This window comes from Cnephaeus nilssonii (assembly GCF_951640355.1).
Source record: "Cnephaeus nilssonii genome assembly, chromosome: 7".
Taxonomy (NCBI): domain Eukaryota; kingdom Metazoa; phylum Chordata; class Mammalia; order Chiroptera; family Vespertilionidae; genus Cnephaeus; species Cnephaeus nilssonii.
Window position 1 is genome coordinate 87120227 of NC_137078.1, and position 22778 is coordinate 87143004.

Genomic DNA, 22778 nt, shown 5'->3' on the forward strand with positions numbered 1-22778 from the left:
CTTTCTAGAGCAGATTTTCAACTGGTGTGCCAAGAATTTTTTAAAACACACAATACCTATTAGAGGTACTGACTTCCTTTTCCCTTAGATTGTCAAATAAAAAATGACAACAGCCAGCACAATAGTCACTAGGTGTGAATCAAAAGTATACCTATTTTTTGCCGTAGCCAATATGGCTCAGTGGTAGAGCATCAGCCTGGACACCAAAGGGTTGAGGGTTTGATTCCTGATCAAGAGCACGTATCTGGGTTGCAGGTTCATTCCCAGCTCAGGTCCATGTGTGGGAGGCAACCAATTGATGTGTCACTCTCACATTGATGTCTCTCTCTCCCTCTAAAAGTCAATGGAAAAAATATCCTCAGGTAAGGATTAACAAAAAAAAGTATACCTATTTTTGATCAGCATAAAATGTTTTTTGGTGTGCTGCAGAATTTTAGTATTAGTTTGTGTGTCATGAGATGAGAAAGGTTGAAAATCCCTCTTCTAGAGTATCATCAATGTCTTTGGAGGACTCTTTTTAAAGTGCCCTGACTGGGAATCAAACCAGTGACCTCTTGGTTCCCGGGTCAACGCTCAAGCGCTGAGCCACACCTGCCAGGCCATCAGTTTCTTTGGCTATTTACACTCACTTTATTTCAAGAAGCTAACATCCTTTAATGCCTAAAACTTTCTCTTGCAGGGGAAATCTCAGCTTTCTTAAATTTAAACTTACACCGTGGAAAGTAAAGTAAAATATGATGCAGAAATGACAGGGTCCAGGATGCCACCTTTTAGAGGAGAACGCACACCAAGGGCGAGTTGCAAGATCAGGAACCACACCCCCAAAGGGTCAAACTTTTAAATAGTTTGAAAACAACAAAAAGCCTCACAAACGTCTTACCAAGATTTAATGTACATTTATTCTTAACACGTGGAACATATAGTATAAAGATTTCATACTGAATAAATGATATTCATTAAGCCAAAAAAGGAAAAAAGGAGGAATTTACATCAAGTTTTAGCTACATTGTTTGAAATACAAATATGCAGATTTTATCACTGAAAAAATCTCAATTGTGTTTCTTCATCAGGAACTTCAACTGAACCTAGAACTTTTTCACACCTCGATTAGAAAGAAAACAAAACAAAACAAAAACCCAGAAAAAAATAAACTATAAGTTGATTGGCTGCTGAGACAGCAAGGACTTTTTACAGAGACCTGTACAGCATCGCGCCAAGAGGGGCGATGTCTGGCAAGAGATTAAATAGCTGTGTCTCGCTTTGTGCAGGTCACCAACTTGTTAACTCGTCATACTATAAAGGGGTAGCTGGGAGGGGGACCAAACTGTGGGGACCCAAGGGTATGTGCAATGTACAACGTCATATATATACACACGTGGCAGCACAGTGGCTGCAGCTAAAGGTTAAAACCAGTTCTAAGAGGTGATCTCAGGGTTATTCATACAATCAAGGAGGAGAGAAAGAGGTCAGGGTGTTGTAGGTTCACACATGATACTTTGGGGGAAAAGCCTTTTTTTTTTTTCTCCTCAACGTTTAACTAAAAACATTTTTAAAAACTACAGCTTGCTGCTGACCCAGCGGTTTTTTCTCTTGTTTCCATGTGAGACATTATTATTACAGTATGTTTACAGTATCAGGTGTACAGTACAGTACATGAAAGGGTCTACACTCTACTGCACAGGCCTCTCCAGTGAACAGGGTCTGTCCACAACTTCGAACTTCTCGGCTTCTGCAAGATTGTGAATGTACAACAATAAACCACACACAGTTCAGCAGTCACCTTTTTTGTCCTTCAGAGGGTTTTTTTTGTATTTTTTTCCTTTTTTTTTTTTACCATTAAAAACAGTTATGAAATGTGGCATCCCGTTGATGCAAGGACCGGGAAAGCCATTTTTATTTTATTTTTTTTCCCCAAACTCACTGTAAACAACAGTAACTTTGGTTAAAATAAAAAAGTCTTCTATGTAGGCAGAGCTTTGTCTTTTCAAATAGGGTAGGGTCCTGAGGGAGTGAGGACAAGGAACAGAAAGGTAGAAAGGTGAGGGGAACTGGGAAGAAAGAGAAATAGGAGACTTTTTTCCCAAGGGAGAAGCTGGACAGCACAGGGTAAACTGGATTCTGAGGTGGTTTTGCATAAATAAAGGGCAACAGTCAGTTTCTAAGTTCTCCACACACGCACACGCACACAGGGAGGGAGGTGTCCCACGGCTGTCATGACTGGCCAATCAAAAACAGTACATCACAAATGACTTGTGAAACCAATGAGTTCATCAATGGTGAGACCGAGATGTCCAACAGCCGTGACTCATACAGCGTGAACTCTGAGTGGTTCTCATCCACCTTGGCCAGGGCCAGCAGCGCACGGGCAGCCCGCCGCATCATGTCCACACTAGTTGGCTCAAAGGGGGGGTTCTGCATGTGGAGCAGGCTCGCCTGGCTCTGCTGGAACTGCGTGGCAGCAAGGCTGTCCTCCAGGAAGCCCAGGAGGTTGCCGATGCTGCCCTTCTGCACGGCGATGGCACGGGCTGCCAGGCTGTCTCCCTGCGCCAGGTTGGCCAGCAGTACCACGGCCATCTCCCGGCACACTGGGTTCTTTCGGTCACTGAGGAAGCGCACCATGGTGCTATACAACTTCTCCAGGCGGCTGAAGGGGGGTGTGGCCAGGATCAGGTCCACATTGTTGTCCTGGATGCTGAGTTTGCTGAGAGTTTCCAAGACCAGTCTCTGGGGGGAGAGGACGGCATTGGGGCCCAGGGTGGAGAAGGGGTCCTGGGCTTCAGCTGAGGGGCAGACTGCCCAGTGTAGGAGTCCATCCAGGACAGGCAGGCAAATGCTCTCAGGGTACGGGGAGAGGTCCAACTGCCCCGAGATGTTGGCTAGTGTGACCAAGGTGTTTTCCCGGAGCATCTCCAAGCAGTCCCACCACCACTCCACTTTGTTGCAGCTCACCCCTTGGTCCTGCTCCTCCTCCTTCTCATAAGTTAGTGGTGCCTGCTTCCGTTCTGGATGCTTATGGTGTAGAAGGATCAGCTTGCCCAGGATCAGCAGCAGCCCTGGGTGTTTGGACATCTCAAAGTCGTTACCTGGCACAAATGACAGGCTTCGGATGGTATTGGAGACACAGACGCAGCGCTTGGCAAGGGAATCCTGCCAGTCCAGAAGGGTACACAGTGGGGTCTCATCTTTACTGTGGGGTTCATCCTCTAGGATCTTGATGTTCCGGTGGCTCTGTGCTGGGCTGATGCCAAATGGAAACTTGCTGCTCTCCTTGGGAGCCTCTGCACTTTTAGCTCCCTCCTCAGTCAACGTGCTAGATCGGGTGGACAACATGTCATCCATAGTGGCTGTGATCCGTTTTTCTGGAGGGCCATCAGGTGGGGGGCCCTTCTGTTCTGTTGTCCCTGATGGACCCTCTGCTGCTGTGACATGCTTCCGGGTGACTGGTAGGCAGGGCACATGAGGCCGGGTCGGCAGCAGCTCTGTCTTGCTCTCAAAGTGGGTCTGGATATGCTCAGTGGTGTCCCCCCCACCAATCCGCCAGTGTAGCAGGCCACTGTCAAACTCCTGCACACGCCCAAGCTTATCTGAGCAGTCCACCACAAACGGGTCATTCTTCTGCACGATCTTTACTGGAAGCTTGTCAAACTTACTAATAAGTTTCTCCTCACTATTCTCTGAGGCTGCCTTGTCTTTGCTTGAAAAGGCCATCTCCTCATCATTTTCAACTACTTCCTCTTCTTCTTTCTCTTCTAGATTAGGACCTAGAAGGTCTTCCTCATCCTCCCCCTCCACAGGGGCTGGACTAGACACCTTGCTGCATCTCCCAGGGTCCAGTAGTGTTCTCTGCCCTGGGTCACCCACCTCATATTCCTTTAAAATGCCAAAGATCTCAATCAGGCAACGTCGGAAATATTCCACAAGGAGCTCTAGCAACCCTGGGAGCTAAAAGAGAAAGAGCAGGAAATAAATTAAGGGAAAAAAGCGGAGCCCAAATCTAGGCATGGTGGGATGACCCTCACAACATGAGCCGAGAGAGGGAATGCAGTTTGGACCGATGTTCATCTGCTCTCTTCTCTCCAAGCTCCCCAACATTCTAGGAGGCTGTACTCCATGGATCATGCAACATAATGAGTAGGATGAAGCTTTGATTCACCAAACATTGCTCCAAGCTGGTATTAGCGGGACCCAAATTCCAGCTTGGATCCTGTATCAGCAGGCCATTTACCTCTAGAGGAAAACACTAATTTCCACTCATATCAATTTCTGGTCAAACGGTATAGCAGAATGGGAAAAATAAGGACTTTAGAATTAGAAAGATCTAGGTCTGAATTCTGGCTTTTCCAGGAACTAGCTCTGTGACTTAACTTTCTAAGCTACAGTTTTTCCATCTTTCCAGAAATTCCTAAATTTTACAGGATTCTTCTGAGGTCTAAATGGAATATACCAAATGCCTGGAATATGGAAATTGCTCAATCAATATTCTTTTACTTTCTCATGGGAGGCAAAATTATGCAACAGACATAAAGTCAGGTTTTAGAATCAGAAAGACTCGGTTAACAGCTGTGTGAACCTAGGCAAAGATAAGTCTATGAACCTATACACTGAATGGCCAGATTATCATCTCTGAACGCATAATAATCTGGCCACTCAGTGTGTGTGTGTGTGTGTGTGTGTGTGTGTGTGTGTGTGTATAAATAATTAGAGGTCCGGTGCATGAATTTGTGCATGGGTGGTCCGGCCAGCGTGGCCAGGGGGAGGGGACATGGGTGGTTGGCCGGCCTCCTTGCTGGTCGAACTCCTGGTCAAACGGACAATTTGCATATTAGCCTTTTATTATATAGGATATACACTGAGTGGCCAGATTATTATGCGTTCAGAGATCATAATAATCTGGCCACTCAGTGTATACTCACCTCTAAGTGGCCACATCTGCCTCAGAAGACTGTTGTATGACATGAAAGAAAATATGAAGAGCCTGTCACAAAGTGGTGGCACAAGAAACAGTAACTATTTTTTTTGGAACAGTAACTATTAAAAACAATCCCCCTTAGTCAACTCCTTGGAAGATGGGTTGGTTGGTAGGTACTAAGAATGATCAAAAGAAAGAGTTACTGGGAAAACTCAAGATGCATGTCCTGTGGAGAGAGGGCCTGGAGAATCACATCTGCAAGAACATCATTAACCTCCACTGCTCCCTAGCCCCCAGCAATTCCCATTCTACACCTTAGGAAAATGGGATTAACAAAGATCTCTTCTATTCAGAGTGGGCGAAATAAAAAAAGGGGGGAAAAAAACTATTCTGTTCACTGATGAAGACCACAGGTTCTTCTTGGTAGTCTAGAAAACATGGGTGTCCTTGCTGACATCAACAGAATCTGCATTTCTTACTGATACCAAAGAGTTTCTCTCAAATTCTCTTCCAATCCTGATACCTCACACAAATTATTATTGTTCTCAGTATTCTGAGCCAATGGCCAGTGGCAATGTATTGGCAAGGAAGATATCAGAGAGGGAGCTAGATTAATTCCCTGTGTCACTTAGCATCATTGGCTTAAATAAGATTCCAGTCCCTCCCAAACTTCCAACCTTCCCCAGGCACCTGTACTCACCTGACTGAGGTTGAAGGTCATGATGCTGTTGTCATCATACAGCAGGATGTTAATGGTGTCTAATGCCCATGTGCTCTCTGCCAGCAGCCCAGACTTGAGGGACATCATTACCCGCCATGCCTCTGGAGTTCCTGAAATAAAACCTCCATGTCATCCATCCACCAAGCCTAGGTTGGTGGGAGGTGGTCAACCCGAGTGCTGGCCCATCAGTCAGGCTACTATGAAGGTAACAAATGGAGGCAGTTCCTATCTGAAAGATGACCCACATCTGCTCCTCATGGCTTCTAGGCCCTCTTAGGACATCACTGTATAGCAATTCCTTTAAGTAAAAGCCAAAATCAGCTGATTTCTTCCATACTCAAATTTCTTTGGTTCTGTTTTAGTCAACACAACCAGATTTAACCTCATCCAGAATATCAGTACAGAGAACAAAGGACAACATGGAAAGGGGCAGATTACACAACCCAATCAGAGAGGTTTCCTTACCAATGTCTTTCATGGTGAGTCGCCTCCTCTGCTTCAAAACAGGCTGTGTGGCTTCAACAGAGCCAGGTGGGAAGGTGATGTCCCGCCGAATCATGGGGGGCTGCACAGGGGCAGGTGCTATGTGAGAGGCAGGCACGGGGGGACCTGCCTTTTGCACCTTCATCCCAGAGTGCAGGAATGGAGACTTGCTAGGAGAGGTGCGGTTCTCCATTGGCCGGGGCAGGGGAGCAGGGCTGGATACCTGAGGAATGTGATTCTGCATGCTTGGTGGGGGCTGGTAGTTGGAAGGAGGGGGCCTTGTCATGGGGGGCACGGGGGCAGAGGGACCATATGGAGGCTGGCGTGTGCCATGGGAAGGCCATGAGCCTTCATGGTTGGCCCTCTGATCCGTATGCAGCATTTCATCTGTTCGGTTCACACCATGATATGCAGGGCCCTGGGGGGCAGAGCCCGTGCTCTGCCTGTTGGTGTAATTGTAGGTCATGTCATTACGCCCTTGCCACATGGTGCTTTGCTGAGCAACCTCAGCAGATGCCTGTATGGGGCCACCCATCATTTGTGGTGGCATGTTCTGCTGGGCACTGGAGCCAGGGGGTGCTGAGACACGGTCTCGGCCAAACTGGAATGGAAACTGGTTCTGGGGGCCACTTGTTGGCCGGCGCTCAGTAGCAGCGGTGGCAGTGGTAGGATACGTATTGCCATACTGGTTGTACACATCTTGCTGAGGGGAAGGCTGGGCAGCTTGTTGTTGGCTGGCGGGCTGGGGCTGGGCTGGGGGCAACTGCTGCTGCTGGGGCTGCCCCTGCCCAGTGCTGTATGGCACACTGTACATCTCCCCTTCGTGCCGCTTGGCAGTAGGGCCATATGTGCTCTCCATCGGCCGCTTGTAATTCTAAAACAGGAACAATCAGAGGGGAAGTTAATACTTTGCACTCAAGAACCATAGCTGCCAAGATGGCTGGCGATACCAGACACTGGACTTGCTTCTGCCCCTTGAGAAGACACAGACTCCAAGAGAACAAAGGAATAATGTTTACAAATTATCTCTGAAAGCAAGAATCATTTTCTATTCCCTTCTGGCTCTCCCTTGCTGTAAGTAGGAAAACAAAGAAAAGTTCAAAAATCAAAATAAGGCCTGTTTCTAGTCCCCATTGGAGAACTAGAAACCGGACTGGACTCCAAATAGAGAAGAGATTGTGGACTTGGCTCCTTAGGCAGAGCTGGCTACTTGGGTGGGAAAAGACCACCAAAGTATCTAGGGAGCTGCTTAGACTTTCCACCTTACTGTTCTAACTGGCTCTCTGTGTGTCAGTCCACCTGACACCCTCCTCACCTGCTGCTGCTGCTGATACATTGTGGTCTGCTGGCTGGGGAAGGGGCTGCCGGAAGGGGTGCCTTGCGTTGAGAACTGATTGCCATAGGAATCATGTCTGCAGCAGAGAGAAAATCAGGATCAGTGTAGGAAATGGCAAAGCCAGAGGCACAGGGGCACTGAGACCAGGCTTCACTCACCGTTGCTGCTGTTGCTGCTGCTGTTGGGGGTAGCGGCTAGGAGAATACATCCCCGAGTCTGGGTTGGAAGGCATGAGATTCGGCTGTGGGGCTCCAGTGCTCCCCATGTTTCCCTCAGGTCCTATTCCAGGCTCCGTCCTAAACAAAAGCGAAGAAGCATGTTGAGTCCACTATAGCTGTGGGGTTCTAGGGTGAGACAGGAGTGGGGGTCATGCTTACCTCACTCTGTCATAAGGACCTCCATAAGGATAGTGCTGTCGTGGTCCCATTGCCACATTTGCCAGCCCAGGGCCGGCAGCTCGGCTGTAGGGGTCCCCCATCCCGCCGTTGGGGCCCTGCCCTGAGGACATGAAGGGATCGCTCCCTGGAGCTGGGTGTAGAAAGGCAGGCAGTGAGCAAACTGGTAGGTGAGCAAGCCTAGCAATCTATACTTTGCTTGCCCCAAAGACCCATGCCCTCTTTAGAGCTCAAGGTTGTTCCTTTTGCTTTCCTGACAGGTTTAAAACAGAGATCTAAAGAGGCTTTATTCAGTAGAGAACACATACTTGTTAAGGGATAAGAAGGTGAGACCAGGGAGAGGAAGACAAGGAGGCGGGGATAAAGAGGGATAGTTAGGTTTAAAAATGCCTTATCTCAGAGGATGACTCGACCAGAACCCTGAACTACTCTCAAGCTATCACCGCACTTCCCTGGCTCTGTCCTCAAAAGTACAAGGCCAACAGCAACTGGTCACCTTTCCTCATGCTGCCATAAGGATCCTTATTTGGCTCATAGGACATGCGACCCATCATGTCAGAGGTATTCATACTGGGCTGGTACCCAGGGTTTGGAGTCATGGAATTCCGTTTCTGGAATGTGGGGTCACTTCCATCAGGAAAAGCATCCTGGATCCCGACTGAATTGCTCCTGCTCCAGAACAAGAAAAGTCAATTAAATCCCAAATAAAGCAATTCTTCTGATAAAACAGGACACATGGAAGTCTCTGGCTGGACAGCAGAGTCACCTGGCTGCATAGGAGCTCATGGACTTCTGCCTAGGGTTCCCCAAATCACCTGCCCTGCTTGTGGCCTTACCTCATGCCTGGCAAGGGAGGGATCTGACTGTGTGGTGTAGATGCTGGAGTTGGTGGCTTCAGGTCTCCCCCTTCTGCCATGGAACTGCTGGTTGACTGAGGTGTCTGTGGCCCCTGCATAGACCCTGATCCAGCTGTGAACAGAGATGAAGGGTGAGCAGGAAAGTGTTTAACTTTCACAGAAACATACACCCTGGGATACCTTCAGAAAACATTGTTATAAGGCTAAAGCTAGTTCTTTTAAACCTAAATCACCTTTCTCCACAAGGAATCTCAAGGCTAGGTCAGGGAATTTGAGGGCTCTATCATGGTACTTGCTGTTTCACATTTGGAGAATAGGAGTGGTGTGGTGAGGCCATCACCATGCTGTTGACCCCTTGAATCTCTGCCAGCTTCCCTGACTACTTTACTTCCCTCCATGGATAGGGTCTCACCATGTAATGCTGGTGGATAAGCTCCCAGTCAAAGACCCTGGAATCGTGGTTAGGGAGACCCAAACCAGCAGTGCACATTAGGAGCCTAGGAGCTCCTATTTTGAAGCATCTAGCAGTGTCACCACTCAGGTTCGAATGTTCCTCTAAGCTGAAGAGCACAGAATCACCAGTAATTAATGTTTCCATTAGTTACCATCCCCATAAGCAGATATCCCACTGCTTGGGCCTCTCCAGCTGATGAGTCATCTCAGGCACTCATTACACCCTCGGAGGTCAAGACCAGAGCACGTGTTTACAGCAATCTTCTAGGAGTCCTGCCCTTCCCATGCTTGCCCAGGGCCCAGACTCCTCTCAGAAAGGAGGACTGGCAGAGGCACTCCCATTAGAGTTCCATTCATACCCTCTCCTCACCACTTCCTTCCCATTCATTAACATCTCAGCTCTTCGGGGAATTCAGGGCTCTAGTCTGAGCTGCATTCTAAGGCACTGACATCTATGGGCCAAAGCTCCCAGATGGTCTTGCCTCACTGCTATTGTCAGTTTTCCCCACTCCTCTGATATCCCTCCTACTCTCTAGTTTACAAACATTTGGCAAGATGCCAGGTACACAATGAAAATTAAAACTTAAGGGTTGCTGCAGACTACTTCCCAAGGGAGTCGCCACAGCCTGCTCTTTATTCTGCCAACTCATTACGTCCTGTGTGATAGGGCAGGGTAGAGCAGAGCATACATCCCTGGTGGCAGGTGTTGGTGAACAAGGAGACTGGACACTTGAATACTACCCTTGAAGTGTGAGCCTTGGTGGAGCTCACCCAACCCCTACCTGGAGAGGGAGGCTGGATCTTGGGCTGGGACTTCTTGGAATCAGCAGCTGCAAAGATGTCTGGGGGAGGGTCTTCTCCACGTTCAATCTTACACTCAAAGGCATAGAGACACTGGATGTACTGCTTTTTCAAGGAGCTGGCAGCACTGCTTGAGGTGCCGACATTGAGGTTGGTTGCAAGTTCCCGCCATTTTTTGTTCTTGTTGACCTGCACAAGCAACCAGAAAAGCCAGGGTACATCTTCTTGCCAAGTCCCAACCCCCACCAGACAACTAGGTACCCATCTCTTGTGGAATCACAATTCTCAGTTAACCACAAAAGTTATTAACTCCACTTGGTGGACAATCCACAATAAACATTGAATTCATGCTGGCTTTCCTCTACTCTCAGTAGGCTCTATCCCACAGATCACTGCAACTATCAGGGCAAATTTCACATAACCATTAGAGAACAGAATTAAGAAAGTATGGTCTGTACACGTGTACTGCTGAAAAAGTATGTGCAATCACCATCAAAGCCAAATCCTATTTTCAGTGTACCAATAAAAATGAACATTTTATAAAATGGGGATGTGTGGTAATCAACATCACCCTGATTGACTTACTTTGTCAAACTGGGGCTTTTCACATCCTCCCCCCCCCCCCCCCCCAGTGTGAGGCTCCTTGCAAATTTGACCTTCTTGTGCCTCTCCCCTGCATCTCAGTGACGCGTAACTACAAGCCCCTTCCCCTCACCAGTCACTGTCCTGACTACCCAGATGCTCGGGGCCCTGTGACTTCTTTTGTGCCTTCCCAGAAGCCAGCCTCGTCCTTCCTCCTTTCCTCAGCTTTAGGACACACCATTCCCAATCCCTTTAGTTACCCTTTCTGCTCTAGCCAGGCAGGTCTCCTTCTTCATGTATTCTATTAGTGACCCGATGCATGAAATTCGTGTAAGAGCATGCCTTCTTTCCCCCGGCTCCCGGGACCGGGCTTCCCTCGCAGCCCCGGCTTGGTCCGGAAGGACGTCCGGTCTAATTAGCATATTATGCTTTTATTATCATAGATGCTTATTTGCCTCTCAGGGGCGGGGAACACTGGCTTTCCAGTCTCAATCCACAAAAGAAATTTAGTATGTTGTGATACTAATGATACCAGAGAGAAGAGTGATAAGGAAGCAAAGAGAAGAACAATCTAGATGGAGCGAAGGTGACCAGGAAAACTTTCTAGAGAAGGTAACAACTGAGCTGAGCTGAGCTTTGAAGGTTGGAGATGGTGTTGGTAGGGTACATCCCAGATTTCTCATCTCCAGGCCACCTGGGCCAGTCAACTGGAATAGCTCCTCCCTCCACCTAAACCCCACATACAAATCTTTCAGAAAAGCTCAGAACTTATCTTTTGCCTTTCTGGAGTCTTCACAAACTAACTTCTAACAGCACTCTCTCCTCTGCACTGTCTCTAGAGTTCAATTACAACATAGCATCTAAAAGGTTGGCATCCTTTTGTAAACTAACACAGGCCTAGGCTTTGGGATTCTCTCTGTACTAACTCATCTTAAGTTCAGACACCCACACAATTAAAAGTATGCCAAACCTAACCCAATATTCCCTTTCTTTCTAGGCAGGAGAGGCCTGTGTATGAGAACTAGCACCAAGGAGAACGGCAGGAGTAAGTTCAGGGTCACTTCAGAAGCCTCTGTGGCTTTGCTTCCCACGCCACTTATGTGGCGGTGCACACGTGTCTGGTTTTGTTTTGCTTTCCTTTGTGGGGGAGGGAAATTAGCCTGAAGGGAGAAGGAATTCATAACTGACTGTTGGTTGGCTTCATTCCAATCACTTTCTTTTCTGCTGGTGACAGCTGTTTTCCTCTTCTGATTTAGAAAGTTTGGAATATATGCCTCCCAGCCACAACTCCCCTGAGCTCAGCCACAAACTCAGGACCAACAGCAGGCTCCTGGTCTGATGACTACAGAACACACATTGGAGGAAAGTTTGCAAGCCACAGTGTGTTGCCAGCATTGCCTCACCTGTTTGCCTCTTGGGCTGAGAGTAAAACAAAGCTGTAAGGTATCAGGGCAGAGGCAAGGCTCACGGTGGTATTCAGTTCAGATGTTTGTAGCAGAGATGAATTCATTCACTTGTCGCCCATGCAGAGTAACTAATTAAACACAATTTCCCACCTACTTCCCCCTTCACAAACAATTTCTATTAAATAGCTCCTGAAATCTCATCTTTACTGCAAAGTTCCCTGGAAAGGGTCAGCAACTACTCTGGCTGCCCCTGTGCCATCTTGCAGACCAATTTATGTGGCAGAAATCTTGCTGAAAGCTTTATTACTTCTAGCTTTAGACAGCCTAGCAGGATACACCTGTCACTATTTTACAAATAAGAAATGTTAGGGCTGAGTGGTTATGAACCTTTATTGAGGTCACATATAAATGGCTGAGACAGGTTTCAAAACCAGGCCTCTCTCTCTGAATCTTGCTCTTGTCTACTATGCCAGACTGTCTCCATGGAATCAGAATTGCCCACAGACTTTCCCCATCTTTGTAACCCAGTGGGACCCCAGACATATAGTAAATGTAATGCCAATACTTCATCCTACCCAGGGAAGTCTCAGCCTTTTGGAAGCCTTATTTTCTAGAAGCCCTTGCTCCCAGGTCTGTCAGTATGCGACTCAGAGAGCAGGAGAGGGTAAAGCCAGGTAAAGCCACTGAGTATCTTGAGAGAGGCTTGTTGAAACCACAGGGGAAGCCAAGTCCTAGGCACTCACCTGAGTCAATCCACCAATCTCCTTCACAGACACATACAGGCGATAGAGGTCCAGAGGTTTCCTACCCACAGCAGGCAGATTTGTCATGCCCATGGCCTTCTCCTCCGTGAAGGCCAGATAACGGTCCACCCACATCTTCCTCTCAGGCTCACCACCCAGCTCATACAACTTGGTGATCTTCTCATTGGTTGTAGTAGAAGAACTGGATTTCTGGAAGGGACAGGTCAAGATTCTTAGGAACTGGTTAGATTCAAAGACTATGCTAAGGGTCTTAGAAGTTCCTTAATTAGGGTAGTGATAAAGCTTCTTATTCTGGGGTGGTTACTATCACCTGCCCTGCCTTTGTAAGGCTGAAAGGCCAAAAGGTAGGTAGACCTTCTTCCTGTAAAGGAAGGAAATACCGACTATATACACTGAGTGGCCAGATTATTATGATCTCTGAATGCATAATAATCTGGCCACTCAGTGTATATTCTATATAATAAAAGGCTAATATGTAAATTATCCCCTCGACCAGGAGTTCAACCAGCAGGCAGGCCGGCCAACCGCCAATGTCTCCTCCCCCTGGCCAGGCTGGCCGGACCCCACCCATGCACGAATTCATGCACCGGGTGAATACACATACACACACTGAGTGGCCAGACTATTATGCGTTCAGAGATCATAATAATCTGGCCACTCAGTGTATATTACACATTAGGTGCTGTGCTAGATGCCTTTACATATTTAGGCATAAATTATCTTCCTCTTAAAAGATAAAAAAGCAGGCCCAAGGAGGCCACGTCTACAATCTCATAGCTTTCAAGTAGCAGGGCTGAGTGTCAAATCCTTGTCCAGCTGACATCAATATCACTACCACTACCCACACTACTTAATCAGGATCTGGACACACTCTTTTAAAATAAATCCTCACCCAAGGATGTTTTTATTGATTTTCACAGAGAGAGAGAAGAAGGGAAAGGGGAAGGGGGGAGGGGAGGGAGGGAGGGAGGGAGGGAGGGAGGGAGGGAGGGAGGGAGAGAGAGAGAGAGAGAGAGAGAGAGAGAGAGAGAGAGAGAGAGAGAGAGAGAGAAACATTGATCAGCTGCCTCCTGTATGCACCCTGACTGGGGATTGAACCCATAACCATTTTGGTGTACAGGATGATGATCCAACCAACTGAGCCCTGGCAGGGGCTAGACACACTTTTATAGACTGTTTCAGAGAACTCAAGAAATTCAAATCATGATCTTGAGACAATGGGATGGACTAAAATGAAAAACTTTACCTACTCTCAAGAAAGGGACTCTCAAGGGCCTGAAAGGCTTTGGATGGTATCCTGTCCAAGACAGGATGGCTAATAGGGTCTGGGAGCCAAAGGTGAAAGTCCATAGAAGGTGGCTCCTATGACACTTAATTTCCCCTACTTTATAAAATAGGGAAAATGAGGTATGACATAGGGCAGAAATGTTTCAAATGACTCAAATACTGAACAGGTCCCCAGGTTGCCACATGGCCCAACAGCCAGTACACTCAGTACCAGCCTACAGGGAGGCCAAGGACCAACCCCCACCTGCCTCATTTTCCATTTTATAGAATACTAGAGGCCCAATGCACGAAATTCATGCATAGGTAGGGTCCCTAGGCCTGGCTGGTGATCAGGGCTGATTTGTGGGGCGACCCGCTGGCACCCACCTTGGCTGTCCGCTCACCGACCCCGCCCCTTGCTGCCACTGCACCTGCCAGGCGTTGCCTCCCTCTGTGGGGCAACCGGCAGGATGATGATGATGATGATGATGATGATGGTGGTGGTGGGGCCGGCTGGCACCCGCCTTGGCTGGCCTGGGGCCTCCAGGCAGCTTCTGTGTTAAGCATCTGCCCCCTGGTGATCAGTGCGCGTCATAACAACCTGTCGTTTGGTCAATTTGCATACTAGCCTTTTATTATATAGGACTAGTGACCTGGTGCACAAAATTCATGCACATTAAAAGGGGATTAATTAGAGGAAATAATTTAATATTGCTATTTGCCCTTTCTCTATAATAGAAGTGTCAGAGATGAAAGAAAATTAGTAAAATGTATATGAAAACCTTCCTCCTGTCAGAGTCTGGGGCACACCATGGGTCCCAGAATCAAGTCCCCGCAAACTCACATGCACCTTAAAATCGCGTGAGACCCAGACCCGCCCCCGCCCCCCCCACCATTGGGCTAGATCCAGACCTGGCCAGTCCCACCCTTGTCAAGCCCTGCCGGGCAGGGGGCGTAGCCTCAGGTCCCCTGGCCTGGTGCCAGGACGGGGGGCATGGCCTGAGGTTCCCCCGTCAAGCGGGGGGGGGGGGGGGGGGGCCACAGCCTCAGGTCCCCCAGCCCAGCACCAGGAGTGGGGTGCAGCCTCAGGTCCCCTATCAGGCCCCGCTGGCAGGGGCGTGTCCTGAGTTCCCCCGACCCAGCACTGGGGGTGCACCTTGAGGTCCCCCATCAAGCCCTGCGGGGCGGGGGTTGGGGGGGTTGGGGGGCGTGGCCTGAGGTCCCCCAGCCTGGTGCCGGAGTGGGGGGATCAGCCTGAGGTCCCCTAGCCCAGCACCAGGACGGGAAGCACACCTTGAGGTCCCCTGTCAAGCCGGGCGGCGGGCGTGGCCTCAGGTCCCCTGGCCTGGCACTGGGGCGGGGGGTGCAGCCTGAGGTCCCCCAGCCTGATGCCAGGGCGGGGGCGCGGCCTGAGGTCCCCTGTCAAGCCCCATGGGGCAGGGGAGGGCGTAGCCTCAGGTCCCTGCTGATTGCTCGTTAAGGCTCCTTATGGGAACTTGGCCTCAGCTGTGGGTGCAGCCATCTTTGTGCCAGAGTGATGGTCAATTAGCATATTCACTCTTTATTAGATAGGATAGGACACCAACCATTCCTGCTGTTCTTAGTTCTGTCCAGGAAGAGAAGAGCAACTTGTTGCCCATGTTATATACCATCTAACAATGCACAAGGACAGGGGGCATAGTTTCATAGAGAATTATACACTGCAGATCTGGCATCTACACTAATAAAAGAGAAACATGTAAATTGACCGTACCTCAGATACGCCCACAAGCCAAGCCCACCAGCCAATCAGGAGAAAGTATGCAAATTAACCCAACAAAGATGGCTGCGGCCACGGAGTGAGCAGGAGGCTTTGGTTTCCCTGGCAATGCACCCGCTCTGGCCTCCGCTCAAGGCTACAAAGTTTCAATTATAGAAGATAAATAAATCCCAGATATCAGGGCCTCCACTTGGGTTGCCGGGGGGCATGGCCGGCCTGCAAACCACCACAGGCCCCTCACCCAGGCCGCCCCACGTCCCAAGGGAACCCCCACCCTGATCCAGGACACCCTTCAGGCAAACCAGCTGGCCCCCAGCCGTGCACCAGGCCTCTATCCTATCTAATAAAAGAGTAATATGCAAATTGACCGTCACACCAACACACAAGATGGCTGCCCCCATGTGGACACAAGATGGCCAGCAGGGGAGGGCAGTTGGGAGGGACCAGGCCTGCAAGGGAGGGCAGTTGGGGGGGACCCAGGCCTACAGGGAAGGGCAGTTAGGGGCAATCAGGCTGGCAGGGGAGCAGTTAGGCATCAATCAGGCTGGCAGGGGAGTGGTTAGGGGGTGATCAGGCTGGCAGGCAGAAGCAGTTAGGGGCAATCAGGAAGGCAGGCAGGCAGGCGAGCAGTTGGGAGCCAGCAGTCCTGGATTGTGAGCGGGATCCCAGATTGGAGAGGGTGCAGGCTGGGCTGAGGGACACATACCCCCGTGCACGAATTTCGTGCACTGGGCCTCTAGTTTCCTCTATAATAGGCAGCTATGAGATCATTATGTTTTTTACATCAGAACCCCATAGACTAACTCAAACCTAATTCAATGAGCTACTATCCTGGGACCCTTCATAAGGAGAAACAACCTTATCTGAGACTATCTATTTGGTGTCATAAAAGGCTAAAGTCTAATCACCCTTTTCTTTTTCTTTCCTATCACTGGAAAGGATGGAAAGAAAGTTGAGAAGAGTCAAGATATAAATCATTACTTTAGATTTGGATTCTGTCTTGGGTGTCCCATCAGCCTTGTTGTTCATTTTGGTGGCTGGAGTTAACTTGACATCCCCAAGGCCCATCATCTCTGGGCTGGCTGCCATCCCTATAAAAACGAAAAATATTCTTTAATAGGCTTGTGACATGAAGATCACTCTGGAAGAAATCCCTGGGCTGAGCAATGACTAGGACTTACCTGCTGAATTGTTGGCCATGGTTCCACCCATTGGATATGGAGGTCCCTGAGGGTTGATCATGCCAGCCATACTATTAATCCCTTGTCCATAGGGAGGTCCGGTTCCCATGATACCCCCTTGATTCATATTGGGGTAGCCTGGTGGCCTGAGAAAGAAGATGAGAAGAGAGACAGAGAGAGAGAAAGAGCGAGAGAGAGCATGAGAGAGACCAGAGTTAGAAACACTAATCTTTCAGATTTGGACTTGAGCTACATAGGGTTGTGTGAGTCAAGATCATCTAGTTAGGCTAACAAAGAAAAAGTGTATGGGTCCCCCAAACCACAATCATGCACTACCTGACTTAGATATTTTTTATCTTCCACCTCCCACAAAAGTTTCTAAGAGGGCTCAAGCCCCAAATGGGAAACCATAGCTCAATTTTAAAGGAAACACTCCTTGAAGAATGAAATCCTACCCTGTCACTTAAGTACTACCAGCCTCTAAGGCACCTTCAAAGTCAAGCGTGTTTCCATTTAAAGAGCCCTCTCTATGCCAAAAGGCCTATATTGCTCAATTTTATCACTCTTTGTCACATTAAACCTCAACCAAACTGGAGCCCTCAGCAGCAAAGCACCTGGCAGAAGCAGAGAAGGCTTGGCATTCTTTCTTGATGGGCCTACTACAAACTTTGTGCTTTCATCATTCTGAAGTACTAACTAAAACCCACCTCTTTACAGTTACAGTCAATCACCCTATTCTACCTTGGCTCATTAATATCCTAATAAGACTAATCACTTTAAGAACTATAGGCACCAATAATGGAGTACAAGGACAGTGCCTTCAAAAATAGAGGAATCAGCCAGGCTGGTGTGGCTCAGTGGTTGAGTGTTGACCTATGAACTAGGAGGTCATGGTTTGGTTCCTGGTCAGGGCACATGCCCGGGTTGCGGGCTCAATCCCCAATAGGGAGTATGCAGGAGGCAGCCGATCAATGATTCTCTCTCATCATTGATGTTTCTATCTCCCTCTCCCTGAAACCAATAAAAATATATTAAAAACAACAACAACAAAAACAAAAAACAAAGAGGAATCATATTCACTGAAGCCTATGGCCAAGGAAGAAAAGATCAATCTTCAAGTCATTAAACAAGATCACATGAGCCTTCTTCACTTTAGCACCAGAGTCAACTGCATAGGACCACACAGGAAAAAAGACAAATCACAACCCTACCATCCTTTATTTCTCACACCACAGATTCAAGTCATATGTATTATTTTGGAAACGAAGAAACTACATTGACAGAAGAAATGAAGAAACTCTGAAGACTTATTTTTTATGAATCAAAATAACCTGTGCTTTTTTTTTTTTTTAATATCTTATTGATTTTTTTACAGAGAGGAAGGGAGAGGGATAGAGAGTTAGAAACATCGTTGAGAGAGAAACATCGATCAGCTGCCTCCTGCACACCCCCTATTGGGGATGTGCCCGCAACCAAGGTACATGCCCTTGACTGGAATCGAACTTGGGACCCTTCAGTCCGCAGGTCAACGTTCTACCCACTGAGCCAGACCAGCTAGGGCTAACCTGTGCTTTATAAAGTTCTTTACATATGATATCTGGTCATGTGAAATTTGATACCAATTTATGATATTTAAGAATCAGAACTTTTGTTGTGTTTTTCACTATAAGAAAGGCTAGTTTTTAAAGAGCTCTTAATAAAATGCATATTTACCATAATAACATGATTTAGGTCCAGAAGTATCTCAATGACCTGAATGATTCTACAATTTATTTCCTTACACTGACACCCTCTTCACTTCCCAGGCCTTACCTGTTTTGGATAGAGTTGGCAGCAACATGCATGGCGACAGCAGTTTCTTGAGTTTTCCGGTTCATGCCCCCTGGTGGGGGACACATCCCTGACCCAACCTGAGGTGGCATATTGGCCATGTTAGGGCCATAAGGCCGGTTGCCCATGGAGGCATGACTCATTCTCCCTGGAGGGAGTGTGCCATAAGGTGGGATACCAGGCTGCCCATGCATCTGACCTCCAGCACCCATAGGGTTCATGCTTCCAGCCATGCCTGCACTGGGGTAGTTAGCATTGGGCAAGGCATTATAGTTTGGTTGCCTGGGGTAGCCTCCTGGAAGAAGAAGAAGGAAAGAAGACACAGAGACTTGATTAGTGACTCATTAGCAACTCACTAATGCTCAAACTCTAAAATTCCAAAGATGAAAAACAATAAGAATCATTCGAGATTTGATCTGGAAAGAGCCCAATTTTACCCCATTAAAAAAAAAGGTTAAGGGGAAGGTAGAAGCACATAAAGATGGGCCTCAGTTGTCCCCTCATCTTAAAGACAGCACAGAGCAAGACTGACTGGCAGGCAAGGCTGGCTTTGCTGCTATCCAGGTTCAACAACTCCAGAAATTGTTTCCTTTCTACATTCTTACCTTCTTTCCCATGCTATATGAAAGACATTCTATCTTTAGTCTGTCTAGGGCTAATTTTTAAGAAAGATCCATTCTATTAGGACTAATATACTAAAAACAAGTATAAATAATGGATAATTACCATTTACTGATTGTCTGTATTCAGTCGTGAGCTAAACACCTTATTCCCATTCAAGGATTTTCCCATGGTAACAGTCCTGCCCTACTTTAGGGCCTGGCTTTGGTGAATTAAAGGCAAACAACAATTCTACTCTTTACACCCTGGACAGCAGCATATCAGACAAGGAACTGTTTTCTCGTCTCATCTCTTATGTACTCCTAACTGGGTAGTATACTCACCTTGTGGGCCATACTGACTCCCCTGGGGACCATAGCTCCCCATGGAGTTCTGCTGGTAGGAGCCCATGCCAGTGTGCATCTGTCCTCCAGAAGGCTGACGCGGAGATAAGGCCGAGCCGGGCTGGGGGGAACTGTACTGAGGCATCTGGGGGTTCCTCTGCATGTAACCTATTTGTGGGTAGTGCCCATATATATTAGTTATTACCTCGATATAATGGGAACAAATGCTCTCCCTTATCCTAGGACTTCACCATCTCCATTTTATTTAGCAACTAATTGAATGACGTCTCTACCTTATTTGCTATATAACTGTGTGCCATTTTAGGTATACTCCAAAATGACATAGCCATTAACCAGATCACGCCAACTCTTTCTACTAAATGGGGGGTTGAAAAGACAAATAGCAATTACAGAAAAACTAAAACGGTGCAGGATTTAAAGAGTAAAGATTCGATGCTGAGTTTTAGCATTTGCTGACCAAATTGGGCACAATGTATGTAGGGGGGAATACATCAAAACACAAACACTGAGAAACAAAGAATGACGGTGGGAGAACACAGTTCTGGAGTAACTACATGGCTAAACCCACTCTTAACTTCACAACTGTTGTTGCAATTGTCCTACACTTCATGGCCATAGAGTTCTCTAAAAGCTATTTTGCACAGGATAATTAACACATTGCAGACGGATCACAAGAATTCTCACTTCGTATTACACAGTGTTTTCAAAGTATCATACTTTAAAAAGATATTAGCTTGTAAGAACATGTAATAAATAACTTCAAAATGCAATGGGTATTTAATTTTAAAGCGTGCCTTTAACATTTAATGTAAAACGTTTTTTTGTACTCATTTAATAGAAACTTATCTGGCTACTGGGTAAAGCTAGCAATAAAACTACTGGTCCGCAATGTGTTAAGTTTCAGCCTTAGCCTCTCTCCCCACACCCACCCCGCTACTCCCAAGCCCAGGCTCTTACCTCGATCTTGGGCAATGCTTGATTGGTTCATGGAAGGATGCATGATGCTGTCCGATTGGCCACTGGGTGGCCGAGGTGGCATCTGGTTGCCTGCTCCAGATAGAGAAAGTAAGCCAATCATGGCTAAGCCTGGAATTCTAGCTAGGTGGTCAATTCAGAGCTGGAAATGGCTCCTGAGAAGATCAAACACCTCCCAGTATTACATACACAGAGAGCTCCAACAAAAGGGCGCCCATCTCCCTTCTTCAAATGCTGAAGAGAAACTTTGCAGACATCACCAGAGATTCTTTCTCTGCCAGTGAAGGCTGGGCTCCTTGATATTGTTGTAAGCCAGTCCCTGTCCCCCTCTCCCCAAAACCCAGCACTTGAGGGTACCTGGCACTGCAGCAGGCGAGAGTGGTCCTGAGCGAGATTGAGCAACACTGGCGGGAGAGCCAACAGGGGACGGGGAGGGGCCTCGGATGCCAGGCAGGTGAGGGGAGGTATGAGGAGAAAAAGGAGACTGAGCTGGATTACTCTGCTCTCCTTGGCTGCTGGAAATCCCTGATGTGCTCACTCCAGGGCTCAGAGCTCCTTCTGTCCCCATGGGGAGATCATCTATTGAACCAGACAGATCCTGAAACATACCACAATATCTCAATTAGCAATATTAGGCAGAAAGACTCTTCTTTCAACAATTCTACTTCATGATTAACATTTCCCTTAAACAACCAAGGGCAAGCACACCACACATTATGTTGTTGTGATACTATAGCTTACGTATGGCAAACTATTAAGGACCAGATAGAAAAATATTTTAGACACTGTGAGCCAGATAGTCTTCTTCAAGTATAATTACTCAACTCTGCCATCGTAGTGCAAAAGAGCAGTCACAGATAATAAAGTTTTATTGAAACAGCCACATCCATTTGATTATTCATAAAAACAAGTAAATGGCCTACAATCTGTAGTTTGCTGACCTCTGGCCTATCCATCAGAAGCAGATCTAGTACTTTTCTCTTCTTTTCCAGCCTCAATTTCCACAGTTGTAAGAGTGCAGCATTTCAGTGAGCCTTTAATTCTTTTCCACTGAGGAAGCTTTATAAAACACTGCCAGGAGAGTACCAGGAGCCACAAGAGAATGTTAACAAGTTTGGGCAGTAATCACAGATCCCTACCCCTCCGATTATTATAACCTATACTAGAGGCCCAGTGCATGCAATTCCTGCACTGGGGGGGGGGGGGTTCCCTCAGCCCAGCCTGTACCCTCTTGCAGTCTGGGAGCCCACGGGGAGCGGGCCTAAGCTGCCAGTCCGACATACACTGTCGCTCTCCTGCAATGCTGCTGTGCTCACCAGCCATGAGCCTAGCTTCTGGCTAAGCCGAGCTCCCACAGGGGGAGCTACTGCATTGAGCATCTGCCCCCTCGGGGGATGTCCAACTGATGGGGAGTGGGCCTAAGCCGGCAGTCAGATATCCTTATTGCTGCCATAGAGGCAGGAGAGGCTTGCTTGCCAGCCATAAGCCTGGCTCAGGGCTTCTGGCTGAGCGGTGCTCCCCTTGTGGGAGCACACTGACCACCAGGGGGCAGCTCCTGCATTGAGCGTCTTCCCCCTGGTGGTCAGTGTGCATCATAGCGGCCGTTCGGTCGATTTGCATATTAGTCTTTTATTATATAGGATTTACTAAGGACTCACTTTCTCCAAGTTACCATATTTTAATATACTAGTATAAGGGGTAGGGGGTGAAAAAGGGATATATTGCACAGGAACAAAAAGGTCTGGGCCTATATTCCTAACAAATGTTTATCAACTGAACAAATTCAGTTTTCTCCCTAGTTTTAAGTTGTAAAATGAAGAGTTGGTATTTACTTGGGAGCTTTGCTTGTCTTGAAATAATCAGTAGAGTTCGCTTTGGGTAGATACAATCCAAAATTAGCAATCAGAAGCTCAATATGAAAAAAATTCACCCCAGGAAATGCACCCTCAACTCTACTCCCTGCCCCATGTTCATTCTCTAGCTCAACACCACACATTAACTTCAGACTAGAAACTAACTGTTCCTCGAAGAAAGGATGAGAGCTTTGGATAAGGGGTCAGGTCTGAGTTAAACAAAGAGTTATCTTAGAGACACA

General features: G+C 47.6%; 1 protein-coding gene across 4 annotated transcripts in view; it reads right to left on the bottom strand.

Moving 5' to 3' along the window:
* Positions 1–881: 881 nt before the first annotated feature.
* The window catches only part of ARID1A (AT-rich interaction domain 1A), a 79308-nt gene continuing 57411 nt past the window's right edge, over positions 882–22778 (bottom strand). Inside the window, exons 5-20 of one of the 4 annotated variants that reach the window (XM_079776056.1) lie at positions 21041–21281; positions 20666–20755; positions 19688–19855; positions 18726–19038; positions 16914–17059; positions 16714–16823; positions 12687–12896; positions 9937–10144; positions 8681–8813; positions 8341–8516; positions 7827–7977; positions 7608–7745; positions 7429–7525; positions 6096–6987; positions 5610–5740; positions 882–3942 (exon numbers count right to left, since the gene is read on the bottom strand). In XM_079776056.1, the coding sequence (XP_079632182.1) occupies positions 2212–3942; positions 5610–5740; positions 6096–6987; positions 7429–7525; positions 7608–7745; positions 7827–7977; positions 8341–8516; positions 8681–8813; positions 9937–10144; positions 12687–12896; positions 16714–16823; positions 16914–17059; positions 18726–19038; positions 19688–19855; positions 20666–20755; positions 21041–21281 (4935 nt within the window). In that variant the 3' untranslated portion in view covers positions 882–2211. Of the gene's footprint in view, positions 3943–5609; positions 5741–6095; positions 6988–7428; positions 7526–7607; positions 7746–7826; positions 7978–8340; positions 8517–8680; positions 8814–9936; positions 10145–12686; positions 12897–16713; positions 16824–16913; positions 17060–18725; positions 19039–19687; positions 19856–20665; positions 20759–21040; positions 21282–22778 lie in introns of all 4 variants that reach the window. The other 3 variants (XM_079776057.1, XM_079776055.1, XM_079776058.1) reach the window with 3 other exon arrangements.